The sequence below is a fragment of the Trachymyrmex septentrionalis genome, unplaced genomic scaffold (assembly GCF_001594115.1).
Source record: "Trachymyrmex septentrionalis isolate Tsep2-gDNA-1 unplaced genomic scaffold, Tsep1.0 scaffold16, whole genome shotgun sequence".
Taxonomy (NCBI): Eukaryota; Metazoa; Arthropoda; class Insecta; order Hymenoptera; family Formicidae; genus Trachymyrmex; species Trachymyrmex septentrionalis.
The window spans coordinates 1,388,128-1,404,210 of NW_017304758.1; the positions used below are offsets into that span (position 1 = coordinate 1,388,128).

The 16,083-nt window shown below is 31.2% G+C and overlaps 3 protein-coding genes across 3 annotated transcripts in view; all 3 read right to left on the reverse strand.

Moving 5' to 3' along the window:
* The window catches only part of LOC108746183 (cysteine dioxygenase type 1), a 7,228-nt gene extending 3,625 nt beyond the window's left edge, over positions 1 to 3,603 (reverse strand). The window contains exon 1 of the mRNA XM_018482790.1: positions 3,043 to 3,603. Within this exon, the coding sequence (XP_018338292.1) occupies positions 3,043 to 3,284 (242 nt within the window). The 5' untranslated portion in view covers positions 3,285 to 3,603. The remainder of the gene's footprint in view (positions 1 to 3,042) is intronic.
* A 2,717-nt stretch (positions 3,604 to 6,320) lies between these two features.
* LOC108746156 lies at positions 6,321 to 9,894 on the reverse strand. Its single transcript, XM_018482741.1, has 5 exons — positions 9,821 to 9,894; positions 8,487 to 9,391; positions 7,724 to 8,296; positions 6,846 to 7,061; positions 6,321 to 6,515 (listed from the first exon to the last, which is right to left on the reverse strand). The coding sequence occupies exons 2-5, from the start codon at positions 9,386 to 9,388 to the stop codon at positions 6,497 to 6,499; spliced, it is 1,710 nt and encodes a 569-aa protein (XP_018338243.1). The 5' UTR covers positions 9,389 to 9,391; positions 9,821 to 9,894; the 3' UTR covers positions 6,321 to 6,496.
* LOC108746157 overlaps positions 9,810 to 16,083 on the reverse strand; it is a 17,031-nt gene continuing 10,757 nt past the window's right edge. The window contains exons 19-23 of the mRNA XM_018482742.1: positions 15,615 to 15,915; positions 15,125 to 15,346; positions 12,842 to 13,204; positions 12,286 to 12,636; positions 9,810 to 11,909 (exon numbers count right to left, since the gene is read on the reverse strand). Of these exons, the coding sequence (XP_018338244.1) occupies positions 9,810 to 11,909; positions 12,286 to 12,636; positions 12,842 to 13,204; positions 15,125 to 15,346; positions 15,615 to 15,915 (3,337 nt within the window). The remainder of the gene's footprint in view (positions 11,910 to 12,285; positions 12,637 to 12,841; positions 13,205 to 15,124; positions 15,347 to 15,614; positions 15,916 to 16,083) is intronic.

Genomic DNA, 16,083 nt, shown 5'->3' on the forward strand with positions numbered 1-16,083 from the left:
ATAACGTTCACCAGTCGATCGCCTCCGGATATTTATTTATTGCTGTTCTAATTTCCGATACTAAATAATATCTTTAAGTAACAAGATTTAATATCCGTTTAAGGAAAATATAAGTTTTAATATAATCAAGAGAGAGAATTACGTTATTTTCATTTTATTCGATATTAACTATTAATTTTGTAAACGTCTTAATTAAAGAATATCATCTCATACAAAGTGTCAAGATATCTTCAAATCCATCAATTTAAATATATCTGAGTATTAATTTGGAACAGTGATATAAACGAATATTTTGTACGCTCGCAGGTACAAGTATCCTTCATCGAATAAAACCATGCGAATAAAAGCATTCAAAAAATCTAAAGCGCGCAAAAATCTAAAAAAATCTAAATATTGATGGATTCTACGTTTGTCTCAAAAATAAAAATTTCTAGATTTTAAAAACATTTCATTTCTCATTTTTACAGAAAAAATATTTCTTCCCGGTGTATTTAAATTTATCATTAATTTGTTGATACGATTTTTTGTATTGTCAACAATTTCTGTAATCACATAGCACATTCGCCTACCGATTGACGCTGAAAGCGTTGAACAATATGATAATCCGTTGAATTGAAACATGACGCCAAAATGTTTATCCTTCTAGTGACCTTTCGTAAGAACGATCTCGAAGTAGAAGGAATATTTGCCTGCCACACAGCATTACGTTCTACTTTGTGTTGACAGCAAAACCGGTAAACGTGCCCGTAGTTTCCGTACTTTCCCGAGTCACGTGGATCTCCAGCTACTGCACACAGTAATTCCACCTGCGTCCAATGCGCTCGTTATCTCGCGAATTTTATACTCGTAAATTTATTTTCGTTCCTTTTTACGGTCGCTTGCCTAATCAAGAGCTATGCAACGTCTTCGATAATTAGCAAGATGTTAAACTAATTGTCATATTTCCGACAGCACTCGATAACATAATATATGATGAAAGAAAGAAGAAAAAAACTTAAGAACCATTTGAGGAAAAACAAAAATTCTTGAACATCAGCAAGAAATGTGTTTCTCGGATGCTTAAAATTACTTCGAGTGTTACATACAGTAATCTCTGTGCTAAGTAAAACGCTTATCTGCGCTCTGAATATGAAAATATGAGTTGTATCGTCCAGTTCGTTGCAACACATTCACAGAGATAGCATTGTCGGTAGTGTCTAAACATTCTCTCTCTCTCTCCCTTATCGAACGAGAAGATATGTTCAGATCGCGTGTAATAATAAATAAGCTAATCCAATTATCGTAATTATACAGGATGCGTATAATATAATACGCATCCTGATAAATAAAGCTGCGGAGAACAAGAAAATTTTCCTTTTGACCCGAAATTTATTTTCCGTGCATTCTTAACTTTATAAGATAACTAATAAAATTGTTAATTAGTTAAATGCAAATAATTTTAATCTGGCACGAAGTATCTCGTTTGCCTTAAAAGTTTTCTGTTTCCTCAAATATTTCCTGACATCAATTCAACATTTCTTTTTATATTTTTGCCACACTCTCTTCGTAAACACGCGATGATTCTTTTTTGAAGACTATATATATTTCGTTGCGTATATTAGTTATTTATTATTTACGGTAGTCATGAGATTGATGATCGGAAAAAATGAAGCGATGACACAATTCTGCTAATATCTGATGTTTTTTTTGTCTGACAATGATTAAATGGCAATCATCTATTCCTACCACAAATACAAATGGTGTTATGGGTCATTTCAGAACAAGGTTACCAAATTTTTCTTTACATATTTTGACGTGGGAGCATTAGAGAGAGATAGAACAAGCGTAGAATATACGACCGATAACCCCATTCTGAACTTCGCCCGATTAATTTTATTTCACAATTTTGCATTGCGTTGTTATATACGTTCTATTTACACACTTCAAATATATTAAGTAACAAAAATATTTATTATGCTCATCTTTTAGTTATCAAGTACGACGTATTTCTCCGGAATGTCCCTAATTGATCATTACCGTTATGCAGTAATTTTATTTGCAATAGTGCTGTAATTATCGATGTGTAATTAGCTGATAGTTAATGAAAACATTTCCGCATGCACGCCACAATTCTCATCATGTTTTAACAAGTTGTGCAATTACATCAAATATATATTCTGTGGAATCGTGAATCAGGCATGTAAATCTTACCAATTGTCAGATTGAAAGCGATATAATTTTATTTTTGGAATAAAATACATAACATAGCATACCGAACATTATTTAAGAATTTTTAATTTCCGCGATTAATTGTTGAGATTTTTTTATCGTGCCGGAAATATTTTTCAATATTTATCACAGATGATTATATTACTATCGTACATTTTTCAACTATTTGTTATGTAGATTTAATTCTATTCTTATCGTTATAATTTATGTATATTTGATAATCATACATAAAATTAAAACGATAATCTTATTGTAATGATATTGCATCTTACATTACAAGAATTAATTTATATACTAAAAAATTTAAAAGACACACAATAAATAAATAAAGGCCTAAACGTTAACGGTTAAATTAGATCTTTAATGCTTAAATATGAATTATGCTCAGTATGAATTTATATAATACTGCATATTCAATCTTAAAAATTATAATTTAATTTTCAGTCTTGAAACGCAATCCTAACAGAAACTAAAGTAAATATCACAAATTAAATTGACAAACAATTTGATAATATTAATGCTCATAGACATCTTAGAAAAATCTGAATAATCTGATATTAATAAGCATCTTAAAATCTATAAATAATTTTAATAATAATTATAATAATTAAATTCGGTGCGCAATTTGCAGGATTGTACATAAATATATAAGTTTTATTACCGAATTATTTAGTATTAAAAATCGAATTTAACCGTACAGGATTTTTATCTCCCATTTGTTGTGTATTCATATTACGATCTTAAAAGATACTTCGTTTAATAAATATTGAAAAAAATATTTATTTTGTGAAAGGTTGAGTAAAATTCGTATGTAAATAAATAAATATCAAATACCTGTATCTGTCAAACTTGGCAAATTTCTTCCATTCCGCGGGATTGCTCTTATAGCTCATCATCAGGTCCTGAACGTAATCGATATTCACATTATCCGTGTTGTAGGCCTCGTACAGCGCATCTATAAGTTCCCGCAGGGTGGAAACTTTCTCCCGCCGGAGTTTCTCCCCGTTGTCAACGAGGCGCGACGCTTTTTTACATGGCGTATCGCATAGTCGGTCCTTTCGGTTGCAGATCTCCATTTTTCAGCCGCTGTATCTCGGCACTTCAATAATTCTATTCAATCGGCAAAAGTTTCTCTCCACTTTCCCACAGGCACAAGAAGGTACGCGGCGATTGCACTACAAAGAAATTCTCCAGCCCCGGAAAACCGTGAACGTTAAAACGGGAGCCTTGACTCGTTCCGTCAACTGACTCTGACTCGTAGGATACAGCGCGATTTCGAAAGCGAAGGGAAAATAAGAGATTTACACGGATCGTCTTTAGTCTCTGTACGCTGAGCGCTAACTGCGTGAACGTACTAATCCGTACTACCTCACTGTCTTTGCTCGCCTACAGCTGGTACCGGTCTAGTACAACGCGAGTACAGCATCTTATATGCGGTATAAGGTGCCCACTGCTGGAGTAGGGGGGCCTGGAGCTGATCGTCCGATTAACAACATTTTGTGAACTTCTTTCTTCTGCAGGCTATTTTTCAGCCTTTGTCATTTTGTGAATTTTACTCTACGGGCTACTTTTCGACCTTTGTCAATAAAAAGAATAGAGCTGAATTTAGTACGGTTTCTACAATTCGTGAAAAAGGAAACGCGGATAAAACATTTATCACGATTTTCTATTTTTATGGCTATCCTATTATGGTTGAAAGCTTTATTTCCCAAATAATACAGAATTTACAGGATGTTACTGGAATCGGTTGCTACTTTACGTTTCTATTCTTTTTTACGAATTTTGACGATGCAATTCGATAACTACTATTTCTATATATGTTTTTATATATTATAATATATGTTGCCTATATATATAGTCATGTTTGTTTCAATGCTTTTGATGTCAACAGATAGAGTATTTGTGGATTATATTATTTGTAGTATTTGTGAATAAAATCGTAAGATTTTTATGTATGTAAGAATATGGAAAAAAATTTCTGTTTCTATTTGAAAAAATATAATTTAACTTTAATTTTTTGTAAAAAAAAATGAACAATTTCGAAATTTTTCTTGCAATGAATTCTTTTCTAAAAGCCAACAAACTTTTGTTAGAAATATTTTATCATCAACTCGTTGGAAATATCTCAAATCGTAACAACCAATTTAAGGAACACCCTGCATATAAAAAGAGCTTTTATATCTTGATACCTGATTTGTCTATTTTGTTTGTATAATTATATCTACATTCATAGTACTGTGATTTACCTTAATAGGCAGGAAATCCATATTATGGAAAAGAAAAGAAAGAAATAACTTGCGTATATTATACATATATACACCTTTCACTTTAAAACAATATAAAATATTTCAAAACTATCATTTATGTTTTAAATTGTTAGAAAGTGGCTAAGAAATTTACAAAGATTAAATAATAAAGAGCATACAGCCACAACTCAGGATGTAAATAAGTTATATATTATTTAAAAACAATTTCATAACAATAAGTAGACGTTTCGGTCAAGATTTGACTCTCTTCAGTATAATAAAATTAAATACGTTAAAAATTAAAACTAAATACACAATTCAACTAATAAATGTAGCTAGTAATAAAAATTTATTCTTGCCTTATAATGCGGAATTAATCGCAATTGATATTATTTATGTTTTATACATTTTTCAACATTTTTTGTATTGTAAAAGAACCATAGTTTTATTTATGTAAATTAATAATATATAGATATCAAATTTTAAGTTAACAAAATTTGTTTATTGTTCATAATTTTTTTTTAAATTAAAGATATACAAAATGTATCAAAGGTAATGTTATTATAATATAAAACTTCATAAAAAATTAAATAATAAAAGTGTAAATCATTTTTTCCACAAAGTAGTTTTTTAAGTTTAAAATTTGGCTAATCATAATGGTTAAAAAATCATCTATCCATGTAAAGTGCATGCAGTGATATTAGACTAAACAAAATATTTGCTTCCGTACGCACATTATCATACAAACAGATGATTTTTTAAACAACATTTATGATTAATCAAATTTTAAACGTTTATATTTAAAAGACTATTTTACGAAAAAAGTAGCTTTTTTATTTTTATTATTTAATTTTTCACCAAGTTTCACGCTGCGATAATATTACTCTCAAATTTTGGGACATCCTGTATGTCTTAAAAGAGAAAAAAATAAAGAGAAGTATTATATAAATTAAACAATCTAATATAGGGCTAAGGACCACTCAGGATATTATATGAGTAATAATGTCATTGTAAACAATCTAAAAAAGAAATATTATAAATAAGTATACGTATTTATCGAATATTTTAGATGGCTCGAGTTATAAAATATCAGAAAAATGTGTTCTAAATACGTTATTACTCAAATTTCGGTATTCATCAATCGTTATCGCGTCACGTGATAATTATTAAGATTGCGCTAATTTGTTTTCTCGAGTTTCGAGGCTATTTACAATCTTTTCAATATACAAAGTATGTGTACAAAATATATATATAATATATATGTAGCTAAGTTCTCTTATCTCTCTTATGACTCGATGAAATATTACTAGTTTTAGTTAACAATCTGTATTATTTAAGAACATTACAAAATTAGAAATCATGAAAATATTCTAATTATTTTAGCAGCATAAATATAGATTGTATTCATAATATACGTATAATTATGACCAATTTATTCGTTGAAATATTGTGCATATAATTCGTTTAAATTATAAAAATAATTTCGTATTATGACATAGATTATTGATCTTTGTTTTAGAGCACATAAAAAAAATATTTGTTACATACGCCGGAAATTATATTTATGAGTTAATCCAGGATTTATTAATCCAGAATTGTTAATGTTATAAAATTGACAAGAGAGTTATTTTTTGGGAAAGTCGCGAATAATATTAGCAAATTTTCCGTTTTATTAGTTATATAAAATCGAGCATGCGTATGAATAATTTATTTATGACATGTTATTTATTTCATAAAATATTTAATAAAATATAAAAATTAGGTCGAGAATAATTAATGAAGATAAAACTAGAAATATCCTAAATAATATATATTATATTGACATAAAAATATTAACAACTAAAATATTTTTATTATTCTTTTGTCTTTTAAATACGTGAATTTTATGCAATAACTATATATCGCTGTTATATTTACTTGTTATTTGGTTCATCATTGATTGCAAGTATTACGTAATTAAACATCATTTATTTTCTTGAATTGGTAAAATTCTTTTTGTCTTTGCTTTCATTCAGTGAATCATCGAATAAGTACCTGCACGGTTATTTTACAGTAATGCAACTGCAACAAAGAATGCAACAAAGAAAGCAACAATAAGTACATATACGAGCCTCATTAGGCCTCATTTGGGCTCCTATTCTTGAAAAGAAATATATATGAAAAATACTTGTAAAATACTATGGCAATAAGCGTACCGTTTCCCTATTTTCCTAAATTTCTTTTCAAGAATAGAGGCCCTGATGAAACAAAGCTACAAAGCGTACCGCTAATAGTACCATTCGCTTATTTACAAAATCTCTATCAAACGATATCGATATAAATTAGATACTGACAATGTCATGTAAAAAAAAGTTTGCAATTAAAATCCTAAATGTAATTTGTTTTACTTACGTGCAAGGCAAACTCTTGCAGTAATAACATTTTGCCAGCGGTCTCTTACAATTGGATCTGTCTTTCTTGTATCTGCACGGTGTTAATTTACAAACGCAACCAATATGTCGAATCGGTATCAATTTTTCAGTGCTTTTACGTTCGTTTCTAGAATTCCGATTATACTGATAATTATTTGATGACTTGCTGTCAGATGACCTTTCTATTTTGGCATAACTAAACAACGGTAGATACAAGAATAATTTCAACGGAAAAGTTTAATATAATAAATAAGTTAACTGCAGAAAAGTTTTAAACAATTATTTAGTACTTGTTAGGATGTTTATACTAGAATAACTTGCTTATGTCGAGATCTATCACTTTTATATCAATGCAAGTATATATTTAAATGTGCTACTCAAAATTTTAATTTGGTTTTCATTTAAACATCACCAAACAGCTCTGAATATGTATTATTTGGAAAATTTTACGTAAAAAAATCATTAATTTACTTTTAAATATTTGTTTAAAAAGTTTAAGTTTGTAAGCATTAACCTATTTTTAAATATTTTATCAATTTGATACTTTTGACTCACTCAATAGAAGAAAGAGAATATAGGGGAATTATTTAGAACGTTAAGACCGTTAATCAAATTACTACTAGAATAAGTCTAATTATTAGAATAATAGCTTGAAGACAGTCTTGAAAGATAAGAAATAATAAAGAACCATTTAAATCTAATAGCATGAATTATAGTGGATACCGTCTGGGTATTCATGTAGCATAAAATTTACATAAGAGATTCAATACAAAATTTTATTTTTAATACTTCTCTGGCACGTTTTTATGTAAATAAATGAAAAAAAAGTCTTGTCAGACAAAAGATTCTTTTATATACTTGAGACGATTTTCGGCTTTCCTTTCTTCCTTTCTCTTATCTTGATCGACCGGCAATCCACAACAACAAGGATTTCTCCAGCATCGTGCGCAGCATACGGACTCGCACATTTTCTGTTGCAGTTCATTTATTACTTCCGAGAAAACATTTAGCCGTTGATAAGGTAGTTCCTCAGGAAGTTGTCGCTTTGGCTTTTTGCAGCACTGATGTTCCTCAGTGAAATACGGCTCGAAATCTTCATAGTTTCTTTCGAAATATTGTCTGATTTCCCTCTTCGGTTTCCAACTGGTGACGCAAATCGTTCGATTCTCATTCGGTCTTTTAGCAATCCAAACGTGACCCTTGTCACCTTGACAGTTGCAAACATCTGATGGCAATCCGCAATACAAGCACTTTCCGATTGGTGCTCTGCATGTGCATTTGTCTCGAGGGTTATCACAGTATAGACAAATCATTGTCCTCTTGCGATTACCGGTTTTTTTGTTCTTATGGCACTTTACTAAAGTCAATGTAGCACAGTGACATTGATTTCTTAATTGATCACAGTTACTGCACCTTTCTTGTGACGCACACCTGTCAAATATTTCGAGAAATCATGACCGAAAGATTTATAAAAATATATATATATCTGAGTATTATTTTTTTGTCTCGAAATTATAATTAAAAAGTATATCGAAATATCTAATTAATAAATATTCACTAATTTATATTTAATGAACGTATTTATCTAAAATCATACATATCATTTTATTACATCTCTTACTTGCATTTATCAATAATTCTTGAAAAATCGCCGCGCGTTGCACACCATCTACATTTACATTCTTCGCAAGAATGACAACAAGTCGTTGTCTTTCTGCACTTGCGTTCTTTCCGCTTTTTTATACAATAATTTGTGCAGATTTGAGAGCTGATCTTTGAAGGTGATGTATCATGAAATTTTGGTTTATCAGTCTTCAAGCAATTCTTTAGATTTAATATACAGATACATTGCATAGTTGATAAACGACAATATGGACAGTAAATTTTGTTTTGTTCAAATCTATTGTCTTTGCAAGGACAATTATCAATAATATTATTGCACTTTGTGCATTTGACAATGGAATATAAATAATTATTCGAATTAGAAAGTAATTCGCGCGTACAAAGGGCAGATTTTTGCGGTTCCTCTTCCAACTTCTTCTGCGGACAAGGCACACGGTCTTTCATATACTTGGCAATCGAGCACAAACAACCATTCGAATCAGAAGGTAGACCGCATTTACAAAGAATAAGTTTTTGTAATTTTCCTTCTGGTTTTTTCTGCGGGCAAGCGACATAAGTTCTTGTTGTATCATTCAGAATATCTTGGGAAACTCTATTTTCATCAGCAACATCTTTTAGAGCATCTTCGACTGCGGCAACATTCATTTCAGGCGTAATTACAATATCTGCTTTTATTTCTTTCGTAACTTCCACAGGACTATGTTCCTGCAAAGTTACTTTTTTTTCTGAGAGTTTCTTTTGGTCGATATGAGTTGTAATTTTTTTAGCAGGAACAGATAATACTTCAAACTGTTGGGGTTTAGAATCAGTTGTCACTACAATTGGCAGAACACGTGATCTCTTCGCCGCGATGACACGTAATAATTTAGGCATTGTCTGGTCTGTCCTTTCAATATCCATCTTCTTTTCTTTTTCAAAAATTATAAAATTAATTACTAGCGTGATCGGTTTTGGTCTCACAAAATTTTTTCTAATAATTTCTACGAATATATATACAATTAACGTAATACCGCATCAAATTGGTTAACAATAATTTTTATCCATTTATTAAACAAATGCTATATTATATTATTATGTAACACTTATATTTCAATTTAAATAAATATTGCAGAAAATTTATGGAAATAATTCTGAAAGCTTATATAATTAATCTTTACAAGAAAACTATTATAATGACACTAAAATAGTGTCATATTTTAAAGCAAGATGTACAATGAAAAAAAAAATAAATTATAACAAATCTTATCTCAAGAAAAGTTGTAAGGTTTAAAAAATAAACCCTCCTATTTAAAGATTAAGGTAATTAATAAGATGAATTAATTTATAATATACCTTTATCTGTAATCTCTGTTTGTAGTGGTTTCATTGATATAGTCACTTTTTTAATAATCTTTTGCTGGTTTTTTATACCATTGAGTTTATTCTCAATTTCTGAAGCAATTTCTGATTGTTCAACATCTCTTTCACCATTAGCAATTGTTTCCTTTGCTTCAATTTTTCCTGTTTCTATTCTGTCTGTAATAAATGTCTTACCACGTTTAATTACATCGATCAATTTTTTTAATAAACGTAAACGTGACTCTCTCTGTTTGTCCTCAACCGTTTTCATTTCTTTTGAAATATCTTGCCTCTCTTCTTTTTCTTGCGAGTTTTCTAATGTTTTTTCTTTCTGTTGATTATTTTTATTTGATATCAAATTTTGCGTAGGATTATTCGATTGTTGAAAGTGATTCCTCATTGATCGATTAAGCGATTGCATTCTTCGCTGATTAATATGAGATTTCGATGTTTTCTTTACACTGGAATTAGATACAAGATTCGAGCGATTATAAAACTGCGCGCGTGGTAATGTAGAATAAACATTTTTTGACAATGGTTTAGAGTCTTTAATTGATTCAATGGGAGTACGAGGTACATATTTCGATCCATCATTCATCATTTTGTTTATTCGTTTATCTTGCTCTACATTAGTAGATTGTTGTCCCGTAAAACTATTGAGGGCAACATTATGCTTATTATTTGGTTTTACCATCCTTTTATTGCCAGCATTCTCTTCCGGACTATTTAAGTTCGAGCTAGTTGTACTTTCTTCCACAAGTTTATCCTTTACATCGTTTAGGAATACTCTGTTAACGTCGTCTTGGTTGGCAAAGTTTGAATCGAGAATCTCCTTACAAATTGTTTCCTTTGGAGTATCTTTGGAGTCAGAATGCTCCGTCGTATAAACTATTGCTTCTTCCGGGAGTCTATTCGGTTCTCCAAACGCTGTCTTGCAAACTGTGATATCTTCCGGATGCTCTTCAGTAACGAATTCCTGGCAGACTCTTGTTACTTTCGGAGGTTCGACTGAATTTCCAAATCTTGTTTCACACACGCTAGTGTCCTTCAAATATTGCTCTTTCTTTTTACACGTTCGTGATTTTTCAAAACGTTTCCCATCGCCAGATGACGTCTCGCATACAGTTACACTTTTGACTAATTTTCTAGGTGTTTGACAAATGGATATTTTTTCTAGACTCTCTGCGGCATTGCACACGTTTTGAGGAAGCTCTTTCTTGTCAACGTTCTTGCAATAATCTTCATCCTCCTCCGCAATACAACTACACGTGGACCATCGTCGAGCCATTATCTCCCTTTGGCAACTTTCGAAAGATTGTTGCAAGCGTTTACATCCTGTTTGCTTCTTCCGTATATCATTGCGATTTATTGATGAATCCTGGAATATTTTATTTCGATATTTACAACCGTCTGCGAAATACTCTCTAGGTTCCTCGCCGAACACACATTCCGTGTAGATCGATTTCGGTAACCACCTGCTACTATCGACCGCATGACACATGGTGCATTCGCTATCGTTTCCGTGAACATTATTATTGCAATCGTTATTTTTTCGATAATTCTTTTGTTCCATATCGGTACAAATCGCTCTTGACAGGAAGACATTATTATCGTCTAGCCTGGCTTTTGATTCTGAAGGATACGTGGTCATCCAAGACTCTGGATGTTTAGTATTGTTACACGCGCTGAAACTCGAACACGGAACCGTTAAGTACGACGAGTCCTGTTCAAGATCTATGTTATTCGTATCTTTGCAGTAGTAATCTTTGGTCGATGAGATAGCGTCCTTGCATCGGATGTTCTCGTCATTGACTTTGACTGCTTCTTCCTTGCTGTTAGATTCGCTCAATTCCTTCCTGCTGATCCTGTGTTGTAATGTTCCGTTATCGCAAACGACGTTATCGTCACTTTTCTCATGACTAAAATTAGGCAACTGCTGCACTAGCAATTTCTTCTGTTTCTCTTTTATGCTATTTATGAGCTTACATGATGACGCACTGCTAGCGCTAGCGCTTCCCGAATTAAATTCGGTAATTGTATTAGAGCTTGTATCCACGTAAGGAGATCTTGATTTTTTTCTTCCCTTTTCGAACACAACCAGTTATAATTAGATATTATATATTAATAATTAGATAAATTAATAATTATTTCTAGTTTATATAATATATCAGTGAAATAATCATAGTACGATAATTATATGAGCATAATGACAAAATAATTAATTCCAGCATTAATATTTATTAGCTTTCACTTTTTTCATGGTAATATCATCATTTGTATTGGTTTATTAATATAAACATTTAAATTATTTATAATTATACATAACGTATTCATAATGGTAAACATAATATACCTAAATGTGTTTTTAGACAAAATATTAATCCGTTATAATGTAATGTATTTTGAAATCTGAATTTTACGTTTTATATTGAGTGAAAAGTATTATTTGATAAACTTACCTGGTTACTGTCATTAGTCTCCGAGCAAATATAGATATTGACATTCCCGGTCATTCTGCGATTATCGGTGTTCACATTATTCGCTGATTTCGAATGCTTTTTGCCCTTTCTTTCACCGTTAACTTTATTTTGTACTGGTAATGGTATTGCGTTCTCGTGCATTTTTTTGCACAGATACGAACTGTCATGTGTGGATAATTTATCACGCTGCCGTGAAACATGGCATGTAGTTTGTCGATTGGTGCAAACGTTGAGTGATTCCTTGCAACGTTCTTCTAGTGCGTGGGATCGACTTGTATTGGATATTCCTTTAGGTTCCTTTGAACAGGGCAAAATCAACTGTTTCTCTTCCTGTTTCGAAGAAGTTTATTTTCCAAAATTTTATCTCGTTATTAAACTATTTTCTACAAGGAGCAATAAATTACAAAAAGCTAAAAATATGTTTGATATCACTGTTTAATCTCATGTTGTTTAGTTTTATATTTTTACGAAAAATATGAAATATCTAGAGAAAAATTCTAAAGATATATTGTGGATACTTGCATCTTATAGGTACCATTGAACTTTTCACGAGAGTTTTCATAGCATCTTTAATAGAATTATTGATCCGTTTAAGGGAATCGTTTATTTCTTTGTTAATCATCTCACTGAGCCTTGTTGGACTGATACCTTCATCGCGCGCGAGTAGCTTCTTTTTCGCCAATATATCCATGCAAATCTCTTGCTGGATCCTTTTCTCTCCGCACGTTTCCAAAGTGCACGCGCAATTCGCCTCCGGCATTCTGTTATCATTTTCTGCCTTATTTTCCGGCTCTTGTTCTTTCATGATATTCTCTCCCTTCTCTTTGTCCACGTTAAAGTTTCTAGAATTTCTCTCCTTCCTACTTTCGGCTGATCGGCGAAGACCGACGTATTGATCCTCAACGGGGAAAACCGATGGTCTTTACGTCGCGAAAGAGGTAAGCTACATTTGCACTGTGCAAAAGTATCTTTTGTGCGGAAAATACCGTGCTCTATCTCTTGAGTCTTTAAATCCTCTGTCGGTCGAGAATCTACTGCTTTTCCTCTCGCTTCGATTTTTAACCCTAATCGTTTCTGCCCGTGTAAGCTTCTTACCCCCCATTATCGTTTCTCGTGACGCATGTTTCCTTCAGCTTTGTTACACAAATATATAACTCACTGTTCTTTTTATTTTTTTAAAATTCTTAGAAATGTCTTACATTCTTTGTCGTAAAACTACAATCATACTTGAAAATTTGAGTTACTTGGTTAAGTATCACGTCATATTGACACAGTAATGAAAGAAAGTGTTGAAAGTTACTTTCGTACGTCTTTTATTTTTCTTTTCTTACGACAATTACGAACATTTTTTATCCTTGTTTAACATTTGATATATAACAAGGATAAAATAATTTCGAGCGTCAAGTGAAATGCACTTCTACGTATTGAATAACTTTTAATTTTGATTATTTAATGATAAATTATTGATATGTTGTTATTATGGAATTATTAATATGAATTTTTTACTATGTTTCGAAATCTCATAATTGATTATTCTATAAAAATATTATTCTTAATAATATGTATACATAGTTAAAAAATTAACATAAATTTAAAGAGCACATCTATTGTTATCTCTCAAAACAAAATTTTTAAGTGTTAAAATCATTTATAAATCTGACAATAATCAGACATACAATTCAAAAATACGGAAAAAGGAAGCGATTCATTTCTAAGGACTTCAATTTCCATTTTATCTTTCTTTTTTGTTTCGATGGTATGTACACACATGAAATCGACCAATACATTATTCACGTAGCTTGTTGATCGCATTTCCGATGGTCACGAGTTTCGGAATCCTCGTGATTTACGAGCGTTCTCAATTTGCCTGTGAAAAATATACGATCTTCAAAGGTTCCGCGATAGTAAATGGATTTTCAAACAGTACAACTTTGATTCGTACTTATTGAGCTTATTAATTAATCGTTTAGTCGTAACAGCATTTAGCACTAACGATAAGAAATCTGTTGTTTGCTTTTGATTCTGGTAGTCATTGTACTTGTTTTCAAACTTCAGCACAGCATGTTATGCATTCACATAAAATGAATTGCACTTGTATACAATACGTAAATGCGAATAACGCGATTTTTTAATATTATTATCAACTTATTAAATATTTGATATGTTACTCCATAACGCTACTTCATAAACACTTGATATTAGAGAAGTAATTATTATTTTTTCAATTTAATATTATTCTAAAATAAATTAAGCTTATGAATTTTGCTAAACTTATCAATATCTAAAATTTGAAATTAGACTTTCAATTATTTACATATTTTAGAAAATTTCACAGGCAAAGCTACTTTAACATTTAAATAATATCTACCACTAACACACTAATTATAAAGCTTCTTTATTATATGCTAAAACACGTTTATGAGATATCATTATTATCTGTGATTTCATCAGCTGAAGTCGAAACATCAAATCGACGATGTTCGCAGTAACTGCAAATCGATGACATCTCGCTAAACGATTCACTTTGAAATTTTTGAGTTGCGTCATATATTGTAGTACACTCTTCTTCTCTTTCGCATTTATCACACTTTGGCTGCATACGAACATTAATTATAACACTAATTGTATTTTATTGAAACATAAAGCATTTATATGCATTAAATTCCGGAAGAGCATAAATTAATTTTAAATTGTTTTAGCTTCCATACTGAAAGCCAACATGCAACTGAATTTTCCGTGGTTAACTGCAATTTACGCATAAATTCACTTTTACCATCCTAATCCCGGTTAAATTTCTCGCGAATAAAGTTTCATTTACCTTAAACTTTACTTTCTCAAACTTCGACGTCGTAATTCCTACATGGTCATTTTTGGGAGGAAATAATTGTTTCAGATCTTTACATTTGTCTGCGCGCTGAGATAAAGATATTGGAGGCTTGTCGGCTTTCATCACTTTCTTCCGAAACTCTCGCACCACATCTTTGAAAGTTTGCGTTTCTTGATATGGAAGGGTATTCCCCTCGGTCAGTCTTGTGGAGACCTTGGAATGTATTCATATCGAAACTGAGAGATATTCTATATCTTTAACCTTTCATTCTTAAGCGATCACGTTGTTACTACGTAATCACATTGAGAATACTTTCCATTTCCAACAATCACATAGCAACAAAATATATTAAGATTCAATTAGAAGAAAAATTAATCAAGCATGGATTAGTATACTATATTACTAGATACAACAGAGTTCAAGAGAATTCTTAAATAATTTTTAGATAATAGATAATAAGAGCTAAATTAAATTTTATTACCGAAGTTAATCTGCTAACGCTTTCATGAGCATCGCACATTACAGAAGTACCATATATCCATTCCTTCGATTTTGTACTCGAGAGAGAATCCCTTGTACTTCGAAGAGCGCTCAAAGCCGTCCATCTTCTAGCTTCTCGTTCTTGAATTAATCTCATTCTATCGTGTTCTTTCAGCTCTTCTATTAAACCTGGCGCTTGATACGCGGGTAGATATTTCTTCAACATAGGTACTTCTAATCTGGTTTTACATACATTAACATCGTACTTCTTTTTTATTTGCTGTGATTTCTTTTCTGATAAACTGTAATTTAAAAAATTGATTTAATTTTTTTTAAATTTATTAATATTTTAATATGCAATATTTTATTCAGTTAAATAAATAAATATGCGCGCGCGCGCGCGCACGTGTGTTGTGTGTGCGTGCGTGCGTGTGTTTTGTGTGTGTGTGTGTGTGTGTGTGTGTGTGTGT

Coding starts and splice junctions, on each gene's coding strand:
- LOC108746156 (XM_018482741.1), bottom strand. CDS start 9,388: ATGGATATTGAAAGGACAGACCAGACAATGCCTAAATTATTACGTGTC. Junction 8,297..8,486: donor AGAATTATTGATAAATGCAA/GTAAGAGATGTA, acceptor AATATTTGACAG/GTGTGCGTCACAAGAAAGGT. Junction 7,062..7,723: donor AAAGCCGAAAATCGTCTCAA/GTATATAAAAGA, acceptor ACCGTTGTTTAG/TTATGCCAAAATAGAAAGGT.